The 22,933-nt window shown below is 35.0% G+C and overlaps 1 protein-coding gene across 7 annotated transcripts in view; it reads left to right on the top strand.

The window, feature by feature from the left end:
• pde4d (phosphodiesterase 4D, cAMP-specific) overlaps positions 1-22,933 on the top strand; it is a 507,544-nt gene that overhangs the window by 404,199 nt on the left and 80,412 nt on the right. Inside the window, exon 1 of one of the 7 annotated variants that reach the window (XM_015367809.2) lies at positions 8,902-9,138. The exons of 5 other annotated variants lie outside the window; for them this stretch is intronic. In XM_015367809.2, coding sequence (XP_015223295.2) covers positions 9,050-9,138 — 89 coding nt within the window. In that variant the 5' untranslated portion in view covers positions 8,902-9,049. Of the gene's footprint in view, positions 1-8,901; positions 9,139-18,837; positions 19,379-22,933 lie in introns of those variants that run through there. One more of the 7 variants, XM_015367821.2, reaches the window with a different exon arrangement.

Here is a 22,933-nt window from a genome sequence, read left to right as displayed (position 1 = left end):
TTTGAAATGTGATTTGCACTCTTCCATACAGGCAAGCTTTATGGAGTACTGTAACTGGGATATTGCAGCTTTTCTCCCATCTCAGTCTATGGACTCTTCCAAAGTCACCACTGGCCTCATGGTATGATATCCCTAGCCAGTTCCCTTCTTGCCTGGCTGCTCAATTTGTAAGGACAGCCTGATCTAGATAGTGTCCTGTTATATCCTGTAATATCATAGTAATAGTAATTACATTTTTTATTTGTGCATGAAGATAGGATTACACTGATCTCATACTTTATTACCCTCATACATAAAATATACATGAAATATGAGACTGAAAATATCTACCTGAAAATCTGTATCAACCATATTTATCCACCCAATATTTGTAAGAACTGCTAAATACATAAACATATTTTCTGCCTTTCGCGGTGAATACAATTTTGTTTCATAGTAAAATGAAAGTGGAAGAAAATATTTACAGGGTTGTCATATTGGTGGGTAGTGAACTGCTGCTCTATTTCAATTTCATTTCATTATTCAAATGAAACAGCAGATGGCAGCATACATCACACAAATGTTTCCTTCTTTGCTACAGCCAATATAATATTCCAAGCATATACTGTATTGGGGATTTTTGTATGTACAAGGTTTATTTTCTCAGCTACAACTTTCTTGTTTTTTTATTTATATATTTATGTATATTATATATTTTATATATAATGGGATTAATATAGCAATGCACATGGATACACTACATTAAACCAGAATATAATCCATAAACGTGTGTTTTCTATAGATGAACAGATTTTAATGCTGATATATTTTAGGGGTATTAATTCAGACTGTATTGGTGTTTGCTTTTATTCCTTACAATGCAGTATACAAATCGTCATATACAAACAAAAAATAAGGTGGAACACAAATATCAGATGCTGTTCCAAGGGAAACTACCTAAGGAGAATGGGAAAAGGTTCGTACCGTTGCCTCAAGACTTTATTGACCCTGAAGAGAAATTTAGGTGTTACAGCAGCCCAGCCCAAGACAAGCAAATACAGACATCAGAACAGACTACAAAATTAAAATAAAATAAGTACAGCAATACAAAATGAAATATAGAGAGTCAGGTGTGTGCAAAATATGCTCATAGTCACTGTAAAACAATAAAACATGTGTAAAATGCACATAAGTATATACAGATTGAAAGTACCACAGTATAAATAGTATATTAATGCAGTGTCCAAAAAGTACAACATGCTGTCCATAGATGAGCAAATGAAGGGCTAACAGTCCTAGCCTAAGGCAGTGTTATCTTGGAGGAAAGACCTGTGGAAACGTTCCCTTGTACATCGTAGCTGTAGCAGTCTATTACAAAAGGTGCTCCACTGCCTAATAACAGTCCCATGTACCAGATGAGAGGAGTTGTTCATGATGGCTGTGAGCTTGGTCAGCAATCTCCTCTCTGCCACCATCTCCGGGGAGCCAAGGCTCAGGCCCAACACAGAAAAAGCTTCTTGATGAGTTTATTGAGTATTTACTGTACATCTCTTGCCATAATCCTGCTGCCCCAGCACACAATAGCATAGAAGATGGCTGCTGCCACCACTGATTCTTAAAAACTTTGGAGCAGTGTTCCACATACACCAAAGGACCTGAGCCTCCTAAGAAAATAGTGTCGGCTCTAATCTTTCTTGTACAGGGTGTCAGTGTTAACAGTCCACTCTAGCTTATCATCTAGGTGTACCCCTAAGTATTTGTAGGACTGCACCACCTCTATGTCCTCACCCTGGATGGAAACAGGGTTCAGCGGAGACTTACAGTATTCCTCCAAAAGTCCATGACCATTTCTTTAGTCTTGCTGGTGTTTAGCTGGAGATGGTTAAGATGACACCACTCCACAAAGCTGGTAATCAAGCTCTTATATTCCTCCTCCCACCCAACACTAATACTTTCCACGATTGCAGAGTCATCTGAAAATGTCTGCAGATGACATGCCTCAGAGTTGTTCTGGAAGTCAAAGGTTTAAAAAATGAAGAGGAATGGAGCAAGGACAGTCCTCTGTGGAGCCCCAGTACTGCTAACAACCTGTTTGGACACACAGCTCTGTAGCTGTACACACTGTAGCCTGCAGGTCAGATATCCAGCCCCGAGCACTTCTAGCAAAAGTCATCGCTCTAGCCAGTCAACCAACCACAGCACTTCACTAATCACTACACCTTCCACCTCCCGTCATACTTAAACCCGCATTTCCCTCTGTTCACTGCCCGGTATTGGTCTCTCTTTTTGGACCTTAGTCCAAGTTCTCTAGTCTTTTCGGATTTGAACCTTGGATCTCACCTTCGACCACGCCTAGACACTAGTTCACTGCTTAACGTTCAACCTCCTCCCTATTCACCCACTCGCCTTCGACTGCAATGAACACCGCATAGGGTCCAACTACTCGGTTGGCCTGCTTGCTTCTAACACCCCCCAGAGTTAATACTTGGTTATTACCAGTTAAATACATCATGGTTCCATGCTGTAACACAATAAAATGTGAAAAAGTCCAAGGGGGGTGCTGTAAACCCCTTTTCAACGTCACAACTACAGTGACAGTTCCAAATACAATTTATCACAAAGTACAATGATAATAAAATTACCAGTTTTATAAGAACTTTATACTCTTTACAATAATTAATAATTGTTGCATTCATACAGTATAGTAATTAGAAAACTGGTCATTTTGTTTTATTTTGTAATTACTGTATATTATCTACAGTATGTGTGTGTCTGTCTGCCCTGTGATGGACTGGCATCCTGTCTGGTGTGTACCCTGCCTTGCACCATTGCTTGCTTAGATAGGCTCCTGCTTCCCCACGACCATGAATTAGATGACGTGATAGGAAAATGGAATGAAAAAGGAGATAAACAGACATTTTACTAGAATCCTACACTTATGCTTTATTTCGGTTAATGATTATAAAACTGCGACGTGAGCACAGAAAAAAATGATAGAGATACAAGAATCTGCAAAACCACAACTTTTCATTTGTGTTACTTTTCAAGCAAAGACTTTTGTATTTAAGGGTAGGCAAGGGGAATACTGAATTTGTAAGACTGTAGATACCATTATGTGCATGGATACAGTCACTTTTATACTGTAAGTGAAAGAGGATTACTATGAAAAGTTTGAAAAAATGCTTTTTAATACAGTACATTAAACCAAAAAGCATTAAACCAAAAAAAGGACAATTTAATTTGTTACTGCATGCCCCCACAATGCCCAGATATTAACAGGCTGCTTTCTCTGTTTATGAAGGTACTGTACATCTTTAAGTAAAGCCATCTTACTGAAAGTGCCATAAATAAAAACATATTATGAGGGTAGTTTTTTAAAGCATTGAGGGAAGAATCTTATCATATTACCTGGTATCAAATGTCACATGCAACAAGCGTAAATCAGAGGGAATATACTTATGGTTATTTTCCAGATTAGTCTCAGATTCACCTTATTAGCCATCATTGTGCTTCATGTCTCTCCAATAATATGTAGGCTCAGTCTTTCTAGGATCCCCGAAAGGGATTTTATCCACAGACCATGGTTTGACGACCTTTGTTTTATTAGATTACTTCTGGGTTCCTCAAAGGAATAGTCTAGTGTAACATAAATATTATTTCAATATGGTTTTATTTTCAATCAGTACTTTAATACAATCTAATCTTATGATTTTGTTGGAAATGAAAAGCATTCAACTAACACATATTGATCACTCTACTGAATACTGCTCAACTTTTTTCTGCTTTCCCACCCCATTCCTCACACATTAAACAGAGATATAAATTCAGAAGCATGTAAATACTTTAATATTTTTAGTGTACATGCTTTCATTATGCAAAATAAATTGAATTAAATTTTCAATCCTTCCATATGTCTTGCCTGAAAGTCATTTTCCTATTTTAAGGAGAAATTAACATACTGTTGCTATCTTGCTATCTAGCCAAATTAGAAACAAGATTAAAATACCCATACTTAGTATATTAAGATTTGCATATCTCATGAAGGACAGTTAATGGTCATGGAAAATACAGCAAAAACAATAATAACTTTATGCATTGAAGATCCATACAGTATGTATCTTATACTGTATAACATTCCTGACTACCTATGACTTGAAGTTACTTTTTCTGACCATTAATTGAACACATCATTCTTGAATACTGTACAAACTGGAACATGCTGGAAAATGCTTATTCTCTGTGTACTTCTGAGCTTGCATTGCACGTTTGTGTATCTTTAACCCGATAAAAAGGCATCTAGACTCTCATTAAGTTAAGAAATAAAAATAGAACTGCATTAACATAAAGCTCTTTTGATGTCTCTAATTTAAAAATCAGAATAAATTTTGCTTTTACTTTTTGAGCCTGTACATTCTGAGGTCTGTAACAATGTTGTTGGTGGTCATTCTGAAGGAGATTCTGAAATTCTCATTGCATGCCTGGTAGTTTGATGGGCTATAATAGTAATAATAATAGTAATTACCTTGAAGATTATTTGTTCGATAAAGCCTTTGATCTTCAACACTTAAAAATGTATATTGTATTTGCATGATTGTGTATCATTTTCCCTTCCCACAATACAAAATGATATTTCCATCCAACATTGATCTGCATATACATAAACCAGGCTTGGAGCATCTGCTATTGGAAAGTAATAAGTCACAAAAATATTTAATATTGTGATTTTACCATAGGGATATTGAGCATGAAACTTAATGTGTTCATATTACTATAAAGCCGTTAAACAAAAATACAATACACCCCCTTTTCCTTTTGTACAGTATATTAAGATAGGAATTAATCCTAAAACAACTTACTACTGTGTTACATCACAGTACATCTTTCCTTGTTTACCATTTATCTTCTGGAATGCAAAGATAGTTTATATACACTTAAGTTTCTTTATAAGTTCTTTGTAAGTTCCTATTACTGTGCTTGAGTCTAGCACAGAAGATTAATTGAACTAATTTAAAGACATCCATCTTAATTATACTGTACATCATACTTAACACATTTTACATTTGTAGCTTAAATAAACAATACACTTATATTTAATAGAGAAAAAGTCTTTCAAAACAATTAAACAAATGTTTTTTTGTAACTGCTACTGTTACTGATACCTATTGTAGATAAACACTCAAACTAGCCCCCACAATCCAACTGAGTGTTTCTGTGTGGATGTATTTTTATTTTTCATTACTCTTACCACTTTCATCAAAGAAGCAATACAGTACATTCATAGAAATATTTGGAAGATCTTTACCCCTGCTGTTGCATCTTGCTGACTTGAGAAATATGTACTGAATTTTACTGAAGGCAAAATCCAGAGGCCATAGAATGGGATAAAAGACTCAGATGACAGGGTAGACTGCAGGCCTGAGGCTGGGCTGTATAATTAGACAATTTGTACTGGGATTTGTTAAGAAGAGGAGTAGGGTTGGCAGATCTCCATCAATGCTAGGGTGGATTGGGAGTCTGCCACTGTTTCTTCAGTTTGACTCTAGAAAGGACAGTAATTGGAAATTCAATTTTTACACAACATTTTGGAAAATTGAATAGTGAAGGTATATTTACTTATAGTATCTGTCGGTGAAATGTCAGATAATATTACTGTCATATTTTTGGCACATATATAAATTGTTTTTGCAATTAGACATTGTTATAATTAATTAACTTTAGAGGGAATCAAGTGTATGTAATGTTAAGTACACAGTGATGTGACATTTTTTATTACATGTCCAAACCAGAATTCTGAACTTAATGTTGAACAAGGCACACGAAATATAGCTTGTCACTTAGCTCTGTAAAGGATCTACATTATAATGATTTTCATTTGATGGCTGTGCTCTTCTGTGTTTATTTATTTTTTCTGACAAATAACATTGTGAATTCATTTGTAGATCCTGATTTGTAGAGATACAGTAGATCTCAGTCTGTGTAAGACTGACACAGTATCAAATCAAGTGTCTTTTGGAAATGCTTCCTTGTTTTACTGTAAAATCCACGCACTCAGGATCCTCATTTTCCAGTTCTTAGTATTATTTGCTGCTTCACATCATGTTATAAAATAAACTACAGTACATCAATGAATCCCAACTTGTTAAGCAGACGATACCTCTGTGTTTTAGAAATTCAGATAAGTGACATTTTTATCTATTTCTAAGTACACATAGTTATTATCTTTCTTAAATATAATTGATAGCCTAGTAGCTACTCATTAGTATTGCTGCCATTAGTCAATGGTTCCAAGCTTTGTTACAACTGTGCATTATATTTGTGGCAGCATTTTCACAGGGAAAAGTCCTTCTCATGTTGTAAATACCCTTCAAAGTAGGGTCACATCAATCTTTTCTCCATTGCATGATTTTGTGGATGTAATTAAACATGACAATTAAATTCTGAAAATTTGGCATTTGAGCTCTGAGCTGGAACAATTGTTCAAACAAGCATCTAAGCCTGAACGAAGCAGAATGTACTGTACCAGCCTACTTTTCTTCCAATAAAAACCTTTTTCTGTTTCACGTGCTTCAGACTGAGAATCTAGTACAGGAAGAGACAGTACTCATTGTGGCTTACAGTATAATGTTGGCTATGTGAAACCTTTGAAATAGCAGACATAATCTGATTGTTCCATTATGGGCATTGTAAGAAGCTTATATCAGTGACTTATTTTAAAGTGATTGTTGTGTCAGCAACTTTAGGCTTTCTGGGTATTGAAAGAAAACACAACCACATGAAGTTATTTTTATACCAACTCTTTTTATGCAGTACTTCAGTATTGTAGAAGATTTCATTTTAATTTTAGGTTATTGTATTTTCACTGTGTTGCCTTATTTATTATTAATGTATTCCTAATATTTCCAATTCTTATGACTAAGAATCCTAAAAATACAGAAGTTGGTATAAGAACTTAAATATTTGCAAACCCAATTAGATTTCTCATGGTTCATTGAAGATAATCAAGCATTCCGACAAGCTCGTTGGGATTACTGGCAATAAAACGAAAGTAATTAGAAAGCTTATTTACATATTTGTAATAAGCATGCAAAAGATTATATAAAATCTATAATTAATAGTTTTAAAAATTCTAGACAGAAAGCCAAAACAGGTACAGGACATTTTCTAACCAGGAAGCATATTCCAAAATCATGCACTTTACAGTAATTTCACTACTGAACCTGGACTACTTTCTGCAATTGTGCTATATTTTGCCAGTCAGAAGACCTATTACCTGTTGTAGTTTTCATTTTGATAAAATATTTATATTGATTTATTGTTGGGGAAACTAGACATGAAATTAAACAAAAATCCTGAATTACATAAACCACATGGTTCATAGTTAAATGCCCTGCATTTGTTTGACTTCAGTTTTTCAGACTTTTGTATGCAGTTCCAAATTGAAATGTGTAAACTATGAGGTGGCATAGATTAGCATATTCCAAATAAAACTGCCCAATTACTGTACATGGTTCTTTAAATAATTGACTATATAAAAGCACATCAGTGGAGCATAAACTTCAAACACAGAATTAATGCCCAATTCAGCAAGACATCATGTAGAATATTGCACGAAACAACATACAGTATTGTTGTTCCAGAATTACTAGTTAAAATGAAAACAAACAAAATCCGGGGCCTGTGTCTCTCACTGTGCTATCAAAGGCCAATTTTCAGATCAGCCCAACCCTATCAGTAGGAATTAAGTGACCTCTAGCTTGAGACTGACAAGTAGTCTAAAATTAAACACACAGCCGAGAACCTTTACACACAGAAAGAGGCTGGAGCCTCACAGATGATTAATTCCTTTTAGAAAGGCAGCCGGTGATGCAGGCTGACGTCAGTCAGTGGAGGGCGAGGGGGGTTGGGGGTGTAGGCAGGGGTAAGGTCATACTGTATGTAGAAGTGTCCCTCTGGTTTCTTCCAGTTTAGGACTTCTAAGTCTGAGCTTGTTGTTCAATTATACCGTAGAAATGCATAGCTAGCCTAAAGTTCTATTTTTAAGAAAATAAAATTAAAATGCGTACACACATGCAGAAATACAGTATACAGAATGTACTGTATGATTCAGAGAAGGTTGAATTATAGAGTGTAAAATCGAGAATGAACGAGAGAGGTCAGTTTTTTGTGAAGCATACAAGGTTTAAATCTTTTATTAAAAAAACATAATGTGTTGCTGGACATTTTTGGCAAAAGTCCCCAGTCCATAAATGAGAAATGTAAACACATTGCTGTAAATTTCTTTTTCACTTTGTTAATGATTTCAGAATAGAATGTTCTAATTGGACTTATCTTCAAAGAACAGAGGCAAATTTGGAATGCGTTTGAATAATTATTCTTTTAGATTGTTACAGTACTGTAAATGCATACTGCACACAGTATTGCATATATAATATAAATTCTATTTGCAGTATATTACAGGTTCTTTAAAGCCTGTAATTATGAATAGATATTGACTAGTAACACCTTAAAAAAGTCTCTGAAGATAAATATTATCATTGTGACACTCCTGAGACTTGTGTTACTGAGACTATTACATCCATTTTACTTTACTGTGGCTGTTTGGTAATATTTGTTGATTGTACATTATAACCGATGAAAGGATGTTTAATCCTTCAAATAAATAAATGTGTTTCTTTTTAATAATTCTGTTTATTTGCATTGGCAATTTTAGGTTACATTATAATCTACATGTATACAGTATGTTAAAAATATACAGCGAAACACATAAACATGCAAGTGCTTAACATTAGATTTCAGTCCCTCTCACAGCAATAATGAGATAACAGCAACTGAAAGTACAGTACTTAATTCAAAAGCTGTGGCGAAAGGCAGGTGTCATTGAGTATGTGAAATCCTCTAGCTTCTGCTGTCAGATGTCTGGGGCTTTAGCTATTGCTGGTCACAGTATGAGGAACATCTCTCATGTACTGTAGTTTTAGCACAGCTTGCTGCATGACCAGAGCAGGGCACCCATAATCTATACTATCCTGCTTCTCCATTCAGTGTAACTTCCTAGTGTGCTGTGTTGATAATGTCTCTCCACTGGGATCCTATAGCAGCTTTTGGACCTCGCTGTTCAGCTAGGAACAAGAAGAGAATGTGCTTTCTGAAGTCCTACAGGTAGCTGTTTATCACTCCTGCTATTTTAGTTGACATTATGCAATGTAATTAGCACATGATTTTGTTCTATTTTTTAACCTTTCTGTTTTAAGATTTTTTTAGATATACTGTCTACTTTTGTTGTTTTTTTAAGAGGTACAGTAGCTTTGAATGTACAGTTTAGTACATACTGTAGTCTAATACTATATGTAATGTGCTTAAAAGTGAGGTTTTATTTTATCTTGAGGAAGAAAGAACTCTTAGAGCTTTTAGTTTTTGAAGAATTGAACATACTGTATGCTTGATCATACATACTGTAAGCCTGGTGTGGATCTTTTTATAAATAAGTCAACATTCTTTAAATATGTGTTTGATATCTACAGAACAGTAAACCACTTTTCTTTAAAAGTTTAATATATATTGATATAAATAGACAGAGGCCCAGATATATCTAAACAAATGTATATTTAGTGAATGTAAAAAGTTAAACAAACTGCATGCTTTAAATGAACCAGCTCGCTTTGTACAGTATGTTACAAGAGTGCTCACAAGTGTTAGTAATGTCTTTATAAAATGACATGTGTGCAAGCTGCTCTTTTATCTTTAATTGATTGGCCCTAGTATACATAATGCAGATTTGAGAAAACCTCCTTAGTTTTGTAAATTAGTTTCAGCTATTTTACAAAACACATTACCACAATTTCTTTTCAGTTCTGTATGCAAAACTTACTCTGTGCCTGGCTCTGTGATTCTGTACTGTTTACATACATAAAAAACACCCTTATTTTACTGGTTATAGGCCCCTGTAAGATAATTGCAAATAAAAGTACTTCTTTAATGGAGACGTTTACACATATAAACAAATTGCTGGTTTTTGCAGGGATATTTTGTTAAGAAGAATAATGCTAAATCAAAATGTACATTGTTTTTTTTTCTTTTTTTTTCCTGTACCAGTGAGTACAAGGTCATGCAATAGTATACTATTGGACATAGAGATAGTGTTAATGTCCTGTTCAGAATAAACTTGCCCTGTTAAACTCATTTAACATTCCACAAGCCTCTTCAGTTGTGAATGTTTTGTATTTTGTTAAATTAAGTTTTGCCGGTTTGGAGAAAAAACACTGTAGTTTTAAAAGAAGGCATTTTGGGTTTTATACTAAGTTAACATTTGAGCAGAAAGCTCAACAAATTTATTAGCATGTGCTTCAGCTCAGTCTCAGTTGTTATGACTCTACTTTAAAATATATGAACACAGCCATGGAAATCAAATGGTATAAGTATTCTGACCTGTTTTTAGATACCATTTTAGCAATAGTTCATCAAAATGGCATCCTTTGTCTTCTATATATACTAATTTTGCTTATCTCCCCGTGGACTTTTACTCTTGACAAGGATGTGAAGTTATTCGCAGTCTTCAGAACAGTACATCGCTAGCATTTGTGATTTAGTGGATGCAACGATGGTAATACATTGCAAATGCTGGGTCCATAATTACTCCTAGTGTGGAATGGTGAAGAGGTAGCACTGCTGTCTCACGGTCTTTCTGATTAATCCTCTGATGACCTGGAGTACAATCAAGGATAGAGCACTCTTTTGCTCTGAGTTCTACCTTGCTCCCTATTTTTTCTTGCAACCATCCCCAACAGGATAGGTATTCTTCTGATGCTGGACAAATGGATAATGTCCCCCTTTTATTTTTTCCTTATCTGGAAGTACAGTACAAGCTGATATTTTCTTTTGATTTACTTTACTCCACCTCCCCCACTTTTGAATAGCCAAGCTACAACTAAGTCAGCTAAGCTAATCAAAGAAATCTGAGGATGAAGCAAAATGTTAATAAATTGTTATAAATCTGGATTTGTTATGTGAAACCAGCATAGTACAGATGTAAGTGATTCTAAGTAAATAATTCTGAAAAGGGTTTGCTTTATGATATTTGAAACACAGCTGTACGGTTTTCCTGTTGCCTAATTTCCATCCTGGACTCAGAGCATATGGTTCTTATTTAACAGTTTCTAAAACAAAGGGAAAGCCATGCAAACAAACATGTTTGCCATCAATAGAAGTCAGAACTACATGTACATTTCAACTTCAAATATCATAGAAGATATGTAGGTATTCATGTTCTCATAAATACAAGCCACATTAACAAAAGGTTGTAGTCCTCTCCTGAGAGGCACAACAGCCTTTACAAATGGATTTCTTTGCACAGAATTACAGACAACATGTCAGTAGAACACTTCCTTAGCCCTGATGCAGCTTACACTCTGCTGAAAACAGAAGCTACCTGATGCTGGCATTAATTTTCCTCCAGAAATAGGAGGCTAATTAGAACTACAGCCATAACACAACTGAAAAACCTTATACTGTGCAGGGGTAGTACTGTACATGCCTCCAGAACATATATTCTCAGACCAGGGGTGACAGGATTATCAATATCGCACGACACAAATTAATGAAGGTGGATGTTCTCCTATGAAACTTGCTTTGGAAAAGGGCTTACCCAGAGCGATGAGCAATTAGCTCATTTTTCGGCAGGCATTTGTATGATCAATGTAAATGATCAACATAGTATCCAGGAACACAACGAAATACCAACCAGAGTCATATTTTGTCTTATTTACAGCTGCATCTACAGTAGTTCAAATAAAATTAAAATACCTTTAGAATTCAAAACATTTTGGGTTATTTTTCATTATGTCATCCTTCATTATATTATATCTTGCATATATATGTAAAAAGTATGGTTATCAGTTTGAGAAAGAGGAAGGAAATGATGTAACAGCTTGGGCTTTTAGTTTTGAAAGCAATTTGAAAGAGACGTTTATGTCGGTTATAAGAAATAGAGAACTAACTTGAACGTGCAGTGTATGTATGATTCAGCAAACGTAGACCTTGAAAATGCAGATAGACTATACTGTATATGAATCTTCTTTTTTAAAAAACAAAGTGTTTGCAGTTTATTCTTCTAGTTTTGAGTGGCATGATGAAGCAGAGGTTAGCATTACCATCTTGCAACTCTGGAACCCTGGGATCAAATCCAGATCTGGGGTGCTTCTATGGGAGTTTCTATGTTCTGCCTGTGTTCTTGTGGGTTCTTGTGGGTTTCCTCCAGGTGCACTGGTTTCCTTCCACACTCCTAATACATAACGATAGTTTGATTGGCTTCTGGCACCTGGTTTGAGTGTGTGTGTTTGTGTCTCAGTGTGCCCTGTAATAAACTGATGTACCATCCAGTTTTACACGTTGAACCCCACTTTGAGCCTGTTGCTTGCTGAGATAGGCTCTGGTTACTTCGTTATCCTAAATTGTATGAGGCACTTAGAAAACAGATGGATGTTTTGTTATTTGAATTCCATATAGGTTTCTGTAAACCTTGTCAATGATAATTCTTGTGTGCTGAATGTTGTCAAAAATTGCATTCGCAAATATCTGTTGGTTTTCTCTAAGATTGACTTAAAATGTTGAACCAAACATTAAGCTTATGGCCCTTTTCTCTTGTTTTTGTTGGATAGTTTAATCCACAGTTACATAACCTTGCCCCTGTGTTGAGTATTATTAACAAGGAACAAGTAAAGGTTAATTTCATGCTGAAAAGCATAAAGAAAATAATGGATTGTTGAGCCTTCTTCAGGTGTGAGAGGCTCAACAGCTGAAACATTGTATTTTTCTTTCTTTCCAGTGTGGAATTAACCTCTACTTATTCCTTTTCAGCCTGCTTGCTGACACAGCTCCCTGCTAGAATCTATAAATAACAATGTTGTGTGAATGATAATTGTAGCAAGCTTGCTAATCCTTGTACTGTGGTCTCTATTTAAATCCTATTTAAGACATAGAAAATAATTTAATATTTCCTTACTTCTGTAATTTTGCATATACCATACAGAAAATTGTATTCAGTATGTAAAAATAACACTAAACATATTTTAATTAACTGTGTTTAATTTTTTAATCAATGAGCTGTTTAGTTTTGCTTCTGTTGCCCACAATATCTTTTTATTACTAGTGCATATTATTTTTAAATGTGTAATTAATTGTTTGATATGTGTAAGCATGAAATAAAATGGTAAGATGTTTATGTTATCAAACTTCAGACTTCAAACTTATTTTTGAGTTATATATCTATGTATTTTCTGGAATATCCACAAGAGGGCTCTGTTGCACTCGTTCATATTAAACAGGAGTGGTCAAGCACAATCCTGCTGTTCTTACTGGTCACCCTTAAATTGTCAGGGTGTTGTTTGTAAAGACATAGAATAATTGTAATTACTAATTGTTTACACTTACATAGTGCTTTTGTGGACACTCCACTCAAAGTGCTTTACAGGTAATGGGGACTCCCCTTCACCACCACCAATGTGCAGCATCCACCTGGATGATGCAACAGCAGCCATAGTGCGCCAGAACGCTCACCACACATCAGCTATCAGTGGGGAGGAGAGCAGAGTAATGAAGACAATTCATAGATGGGGATTATTAGGAGAACATGATTGGTAAGGGCCTATGGGAAATTTGGCCAGAATGCTGGGGTTACACCCCTACTCTTTTCGAGAAACGCCCAGGGATTTTTAATGACCACTGAGTGTCCCCGTCACTATACTGGGGCATTAGGACCCACATGGTCTGCAGGCCCCCTGCTGGCCCCACTAATACCTCTCCCAGCAGCAACCTTAGTTCTTCCCAGGAGGTCTCTCATCCAGGTACTGACCAGACTCACACCTGCTTAGCTTCAGTTGGGTGCCTATTGTGAGTTGCAGGGTGATATGGCTGCTGGCATAAACACAGATGAACTTTAATGAATTTAGTAGGATAATTCAGCTGAGGTCAGGAATTGCCAGCTATGGTCCAATGATCTCCTTAACAGAAAAAAACACCTGCTTCAGAAATCAAATGAAATTGTTCCAAATACTTACTATGTGCTAATTCAAGAGTGATGTACAAAATCTGTTGGACTGCGTTTCTTCAGGATCGAACACCCCTTTATTAAAATAACACTGAAGTATTTATGAAGTGTCTTCAAGAGCACAGGATTAATTGTCATACTGGACATATCAACATAAATATGCCGTTATATACAACATGCAACAACAGACTCACAAAAATGCAGCTCAGATATCTGTTGTTAAAACTAATTGAACTTGAAGTTTATTCCCTACTGAGAGAGACATACTACATGTGCTACTACTACTACAGCTGCTATCACTTCTGCTACTACTAGGAACATTTATTATTTGTAGTATGTTTTCAATCAGTATGTATTACAGTGTAACTATCCAGTTAAATTTCTATATTGTTGTACCCTGTGTTGTTTTTCTACCATTTAACTTTTTTTTTCATTTTAAACTGTTATTTGTACATTTCAATAGTTATTTGGATTCGTAAGCCTTCTGGCAAAATAATTTAAAACACCTCCTTGAATACAATAACTAGGTATGAAGTACCTTACTGTAGGTAGTAACTAAGTATGCAGATTTAAATATTGTTAATGACCATGATGTATTTTTTCGCTGCTTCAATACTACAAGGATTTTGATTATACATTTCAATGACTACATTTCAGATGTTAAATGTTTGCTTCTCTTTACTAGAGAAGCAAACTCTTTGGCTAAGAGTAAATCTAAGATTTGTATTTATTGAGTCATAAATTTTAGTCTGTGTTTAATTTTCTGTTTATTTACTATACTTCTGTGAAGTGGCACCTAGAATGAATGTGCATTCCCTAGGGAAAACCAATATACCGCAGACCACAGAGGGAAAAACATCACAACACATTATGGACATGTTGAGCTTCTCAACTGTAAAACCTGCATGGATGTCATCTCTAGCCCACATGGTTTACTCCTTGAATCTCACCCATGGCACTGATATACAGTAGGCATCCCCTTAACAGAAAGCAGGACTGTGTCGAGAAGTGTAAAGTAAGAAGGTGTGAGGTGGAAATTCCCTCTCACATTTTCCTCATTCATGAGAGCAGTGATCAACAGAATAGTAGAGCTATCGCTATTGAACCTCTATGCTTCTCTGTTCTTTGGCACTCACTACATGTATCATACTGTACAGTACATGTATTCAGTTACTGTAATAGAGGGTAGATCCCCACCCCAACCTGAAAGCTAAAAGGATTATGAAAGGGATCCCCTAGATTTCAAACCAATATTCTACACGGACTTTTCATTCTTTGTTTTTTGTATTTCTCTCATTTTGGCTTTAGATCTCACTAATAATATGCCAAACGTTAGCGTCCCAATTTTTAGGTTAGCAAGAGTTTTTACGACTGTAAAATCTACTTACCTAATGTTTCAGCATCTGTGGATTTATTTGCTTATGAATCCCTCCCACAAAAAATCTAGAATATTAAAATAAGTTTCTATACCTTCTTAATGGGATGATACAGTAGTTATGTTTTGCTGAAAAACATTTAATGACAATTTATCCAGCACTAAAAAAAACAATGATTTGATGTGTTGAGATACCCTATTAGACTCAGCAGTCATATCAGGATTTGAAGATTTGCAAATAAAACTGACAAAAGCCATTTGTTCTGTGGTTCTGCATCTTTCACGGGAAAGTGGCCACAGTTACATCATCAGAAAGTTGTTTACCTGTTCCAGGGACATGTTAATGTAAAACCTGAGAAAATTAACCTGAAACTTCATAAAGTGGATGAGAGGCACTTCTTCCATCTGCCTTGTTGCCTCAGTCAAACAGTAACCTGCCCTGTGTTCTGTTTGATCATCGAATATTGCTTTTTCTAACAGAAGTGTTCAATTAAAAATGGGGTTCAGCCAAGAAAAAACACAAAAAGTGAACATACATCCTTTTTTACTCAGTGAATTGAAGCGGTTTGTTTTCTTTATGTAGGCATACAGCTTGAGTTTGTTTGTTAGAAGGAACAAATGTCAGATTCATAAGTGTGTATAATGTTTTACACCTAATGGTGCAATAAAGTATCAGATGAATAAGAAGGTAAAATATTAATAGTGGTATTTTGTGTTTAGCTCAATCTCATATTTTCCTCAGGTATGATGGCAGCGATATACAGTAGAGCAAAAATATTTCTGTTCTTCAGCATATACAGTATGTACTGTATCTGTAATGAGTTTGTTCCCCTTGAAGCAGCTTCAATATAGAGCTCAAAATATGTTTCCTCTTTGTTCATCTTGCCTGGCCATTTCCTCACCATGTACATATACTGTACATTGCAACAGTTTCAATTGATACACTGCATTTAATTGTTGTTTCAATTGCATATAATAAAAAAATAAACAAGTGTTGTTAGTGCAAATACACATCATACAGTATGTTATATCCATCGATGCCTGTCTTTTTGTCACTTTTCTCCTCTTCATGATCCAATGTAAGAAAATATCTTCATGCCACAACTCTTTGGTCTTTCAGCTTGAAAACACACATTTAGGAAACTGCCTTTTAAACAACAAAGTAATGAATGTATTGGTAGGGTGTACAGTAGAACAAATTTTACAGAAAACATTAGTAACCTGTGACTTGTGTGAATGTTAAAGCTGATCCCCTTTTTCTCTGGGTTTAAGTCATTCTCAGAACTATTTAGTCATGTGTAGTGACAAACACATCAGGACCACTCAATAAAAAAATCAAACATTGTGATACAGATAAATAATCTAACAATGCAGTGAACATAAACGGTTAAAAAACAGTCCATTATCTTAATAAAAGATAAATGTATAAGGTAAATATACAAAGAATGTTACAGAAAATGTATTAATGCAATAAATACAATATAGGAAAATTAAAATGGATAATGAAATAGGAAATAGCACAACACCGAGCTACAGTAATTCTGAAGAGGTCCTCTAGCTTGACTTTCCTGTTTTCTTTTCTGACACCTTCCAGGTTTTATTTTCCAGACTCCAAAAATGCAGTTCTTTTATCCTGTCAGTGCAGGGCATTTTTTTAAACCCAGGACTGTATCTGGTCACTCATCTCTGGACTGATTCCAGAGGGGCTTTTAACATGTCTCACATGGGGAGTGCTTGCGTATTCAGTAAGCTTCAGACAAACCATGTGTCCCAGGTAAAGGAAAGTTTTCAGTCATACTTGCATCTTTTATTAATCTTTTATTAAGCATAGAAGGGAGCGCTGTAGTCTGTTATTTACTGAACCAAGGTATCTTGTACCTGCTAATGAATTTATTGGTACTGCTATGCAGGCTTATGAAAAAAAGAAAAATCATATAAAAGGTTAATGGTTTTATACAAGTTAAAGGGAGTTGAGGGCACAGAATCTAGATGAATGGCTATTTCTCACCCTTACTCTAATATTCCATTTCTGTACTCAACAAAATATGCTAATATAATAAATTAAAATATGTATTCATTTTCTATAGATTAATGATTCATTCAGCCAGATAAGACCACAAACACTAAATTAGGCTTAGACTTCTGAAACAATACTTTTACATCCCCTCAGTCGTACAATACAAAAATCTGTTCCATAAATATCTAAGTAAGATAAAACAGAGCATAGATGTGATATTTCAAATAAGATTTCATAATTATTAACTATCTGAAAATTCAAAGTCAAATTGCTCATTGTAAATCCGTGGTGTAGACAGTGTTTACCTACTGATTCATCCTGGACAGCAGATTGCAGCACAACTGACACCACCCCTGTGAATCAAAGAAGCTCAGTCAAAGACAAGCCATCAAAGTGGAGTCTTCACAGACTGTGGTACTAGAAGGAAAAATGTTTACCATAAAATTAACTTACGTGTAGGGAACAAAAAATAAATAGTGTCGTATCATTTATGTTATTTTTTGATTAATAACAAACATTTGTGTTTTAATGTAGAGGTAGAATTATAAATATTGAACAATTGTACTAATCTTGATGTTTTCATTCTACTTTTGGTATGCAGTGTACAGTAGATGTGGAAAAAATAGAATTATCTATGTTTCTCTCTCAGAAAGAAGTTTGTAGATTAAACTTTAAAATAGTACTCCTCCTTTACATAAATTAGGTTTCATGTAGTAACTGAAGCTCATTCTAATTAGGAAACGTATCTTTCTCCCAAGAGTTTAACAGTAATTTTCTCATGTGAAGAATAGCCACTTTGAATTAACCTCATGGACTTTTCTTTCCTTTTATTGATGTCAAAGCCTCAGAGTGGCATACAGTATGATTGCTTTCAGCTGAGAATGAGCTGGATTTAGTCTACTATACACTGTTGTGCCAATGTATTGGATACAATCTAAAGTTTAACATACAGGTATGAAGTTTGAAGAAAGATTAAACAAGCATTTTGAACTATTATAACAACATCTGTATTAACATTTGTTACAGTAGTCTATTCATCATATTTGCCAACCAGATCTAATTGACTCATTGTCAAGTGCTTCTCATCAGTAACATCGTTTGTTCCTTCCAACCATTTATAAAACTAGAAGGCTGCTTTAGTACCGCAAAATACAGATCTACTGTATCAGAATTGCCATTCTGTATTTCCATAAATAAGGAAAGACACTTAGTGAAAAGAACAGTGTCTATGACTTTTGCACAGCAGAGGATGGCATGTAAAAATAACATTTCCATAACATAAGATTAAACTGTCAGTATTGTATATACAGTATCTTCTTACCTTGACTCCTACGGGGTAGCTTACAGAGTTTTTTTCCCTCCCTCTGTGCCTGCCTCTCTCTCTTTCCCTCCCTCATTACACTGTTTCCCCTTTCATAATCTCCTCATACTGAGAAAGAGATCCCATTCAGGAATTCCAAAGCTATGCCCTCATATGCTTGTGCTTGTGTCACAGCTAGAAGGTTCTCTTGGGTGCCTGTGACCTGTAAACATTTTCATTGGCTTTTATAGTGACGCTGCAGTAGAACTAGCATCTCCCTCAGCAATTGAGCTCCTCTGTGACTCAAACAACACGCCGACTGAAGCTCACAACGACCTCAGGCAAAGGCAAAGCAGAAAGGAACTCCACCACCAGTGTGGAAATAAGAGAGCCGCTGTTGCACGACTAATGCTGCTGACACGCAGGCTTGACTGATTTCATGAGTTAAACAAGTGAATTTCTTCAGCTGTCAAAATGGATTTCTTGAAGAACACGTTTTCATCCTAATTCTTCTTATTATGTGGATCAGAATGTGGGCATCCAAGGATTAAAGAAGGCAGAAAATTCAACTGAACAAGAGTCTGGGAGTTTAATTCTCAAAATGAGTATTATTATGAAACCAAGATCCAGGTCCACCAGCTCTTTAAGGAATACAGATGGGATATGGTAAAGTTGTTTGTGCTCGTTTCCTTTTCCTTCTGCTTGCCTTCGATTGATAACACACTGTCAGTGTAGAATACATTTTATCTGGTGTACTGTATATTGTATCTGGTGAATACCAGTAAGTTCTAAATTGCATGCAGAAAGATACAAAATTATTTCTGTTTTTTTTTTCTATCATTTTGAAATTTTGTGTACAGTACTGTATATTGCAAAATATATTCAGTTGCCTATTCTTATTGTATTGCACAAGAACATGAGTAGAGTAAATATCACCTTACAGCTGTTCTATGTCTTTTTAAAACCGTCTCTCCCAAGTAAAAATGTAAACAGTAAAATAAGCATCCAAAAGAATAGTAGAAAAATAATAAGCACATTTTATTTAATACAAAAGGCTGTGGAATTTTGATAATGTTCCAAAAATGGTCTGCACTTCTTACAGTACTTTGTCTTGTCTTGCTTTTTCAGAATCATTCAATTAAGTGCCATCGGATTCTTAATTCCTAAGGGGTATATTGTTTCGACAGCAATATTACACTAACATCTATACAATAGCAGACTGATTTTCAGCAACAGAATTCTTTAACCACATATTCACAAAGAATGTTTTGTATGTCACAGTTCTTATGGACTCAACTTCATATGTACGACTTTACAGTTTATCTAATTCTTTTATATTAAAAATGCACCATAATACACATCAATGTATAGTATACTAAAAATATTAATATTGTTTTAATTCAATAGTAATAGGAATAGGAATAGTAACAGTAATAATAATAATAATAATAATAATAATAATAATAATAATAATAATAATAATAGATTGCATAATTAGTAGTTGGGTTTTTACTACAATTTTTGTAAAGGATCGGCAATGGGTTTAAAGTCAGTGCAGGTGCCCAGATCTTTGTACTGTCTCTATATTGAACAGTTACGGCACACAAATGTAAGGACAAATTGTAATGTACTATTGAATAGTTTGAGGATTTCATAAAGAAAGGCAAGATTCTTTGTTTGTTCACCTGAAACTATGAAGTGAGAAAAACTTGAATTTAGACACCCCAAAAATGAAACTCTAACCTGAGCTGACTGATTCTGAGCAGTCAGTACAGTCAGTCTTACAACAGAAATACTGTACATGTTGTGTCTTCGCCTCATTATTTCTTCAAAAGAGCAGTGTGTTGTAGGATCATTAAAGCAGCATAATGCCAAAAATCATTTAATTAATTAAGAACATACTTAGGTGAAGTTAATGATTTTTTCTTAGTTTTGTCTGAGAAAAAAAGTCATTGCTAATGCTATTTTAAATTAGCTGAAGGTAGTTGCTCTTTAGTAAATACAAACCAAATATTGTATTTTTAAGATTTGAGTCATAAATAGTATAGACATACAGAATAATCATTTCATTTACCTATGTAACTTGCTGCTCTTTACACCTGGATACTGGTATACCTGGTTCGTCTAAAAAAAGAAGTCCTAAAAAAGACATGATTGAAGAATACAAAGACAAAAACTACAGCATTTCTGTTCATGTAATACACAAGGAGCATCCCAGCAGATTTGAAAAAACAACAAATACAGCAATTTATTTTGTTTTTGTGCTGGTTTTTGGAATCTGCCTTGTTACATTTTCTTCGTTCTTGGCTATTAAAGGGCTTGATTACATTCATATTGGTGAGTGTCCAAGCACCAGCAGCTTCCTTCAGTTAGACTGAGATCAAGTGCCTGTGATGGGCAGTGCTGTTTTCTTGATCCATTTCCACTCTAGAAACTTTGCTGCTGAAATTTCTTTATATTGGTGTCTAGTTGAAATGTGAAGAGACATATTTTATACCATCATAGTTTGATCCAGCCCTTAAAGAGCACCACTAGGATTACACTTCAATAAAACACCATCATGTTTGACAGTAGGTGCAACGGACTTTTATTATAATGCTGTCCTTTTCATTTCAGTATGAAGTTTGAGTCCTGCTTTGGAAGCAATTCACATTTTGATCCATCAGGCCAGAAGATGATGTTGAGCTAGACCTTTCTTTCTCCTCTGCAGACATGTTGGCACAGTACATGTGATTCGTTTAGTGCTTCTTTAAGAAGAGTCTTGTAACTTTTCATACAGATGCTGTAATGTTTGAAGTGTTCACTCGTTAGATTTGACTCTATTCTGCGACTGTGTCTTGACCATTAGACTGGAACACTGCTAGTATTTTATTATTTTGAGTGACTACACGGGTCTTCTGGCTGTATTTAATAGAGTCATGGACTTATTTGGTCTCATTTGTCTCTTTTTCCAATTATGTAGTAATTGAGGAAGTTACAGCAAAAAGTAATGTCCAAGAGATTAGCTGGTGTGGGTTTTTTATGAACCTTCTATACTCCTGGATATACTGTACTGTACATGTACTTAGAATACAGTATTCAGAACCCTGAACCATTTTGACATATTGTTGCTTTAAACCTTGTAGTAATGACACTATGAAGTAGTACTTAAAGTGTGTTACATACTGTACCCAATGTACAGAACATAAAGCAAAAAATGGAAATGAATAAATACATAATTTTAAAAAATATGGCCTCTGACTGGGTCCAATAATAGTAGTTCTCATGAAATCCAAATAAATACATCTAAATGTATCGCTGTAAGGTTTCTCAGTCAATCAGATTTCAAGCACAAATTTAACTAGAAGACCAATGAACAACTTTGTCTAGGAGCATTCAACATCTTAATCAAAGAAGTGGAAAGCCCCTAGACACTGATTACTGTAGATCAGGCTGTCTTTCCCTGATATCCAACATTGGATATGTTGTTATTTATTATTGTCAGGCTTCAAAGAAAACCTCCTTAAATAAAGGTTGATTAACTTGATGACCATTTCCACAGTGGTATCTGTTAATCTCCAAAACAATAGTCAGTAAACTAGTAACTTTTAAGACAGCTGAAAGATTTCTTTTTGGTAATGTATTATTTCTATTAGGACTCAATGCAAGGAATTGCAGCCAACACCAAAGTGCAGCAGAACTGTAAATGTTGAGGTTTTGCAATCGTTTATTATTTAACATTTATTTCATGTCTCTGAGTTTTAGAGAAAAGGTAATCCATCCACCAAGTCTTAATCTGCCACCTTTGACTGTAATAGCTAGCTCTCTATAGTGCTTTATTTACCTTTCTTTGCACAGTGCCTAAGAAACTGCTGGTGATGTGAGCCTCATTAACTATGATTCTGCTGTTTTGTGCTTTCCTGGGACTTTAAGAGCTGCCCTAATGGGATGTAATCTCTGTTGTTTTCGTACTTGGTGTTGGAGATGGTAATTTTTTAGGCAGTTAAACGGATGTAAATGTTAACTGATTATTTACAGTGTACATCTATAGCTTCTATAGTGTTGTGACAACATCTGAAGAAGCTTCAGACTGCATCCTTCAGCAACTCTGTAAAATCAATGCTAAAATGGGTTGTTTAACTAATCTAAAATTCAGCCTTCCAGCACCATGTAGAAATGTTATTACAATTTTTGTATCAACTGCATTGCTTTGTGACTAAGTATCTTAGTGATGTGTGTACA

The sequence above is a fragment of the Lepisosteus oculatus genome, chromosome 3 (genome assembly GCF_040954835.1).
Source record: "Lepisosteus oculatus isolate fLepOcu1 chromosome 3, fLepOcu1.hap2, whole genome shotgun sequence".
Lineage (NCBI taxonomy): Eukaryota > Metazoa > Chordata > Actinopteri > Semionotiformes > Lepisosteidae > Lepisosteus > Lepisosteus oculatus.
Note: the sequence above shows the minus strand (reverse complement) of the source record. Positions and strands in the feature narration are given on the sequence as shown.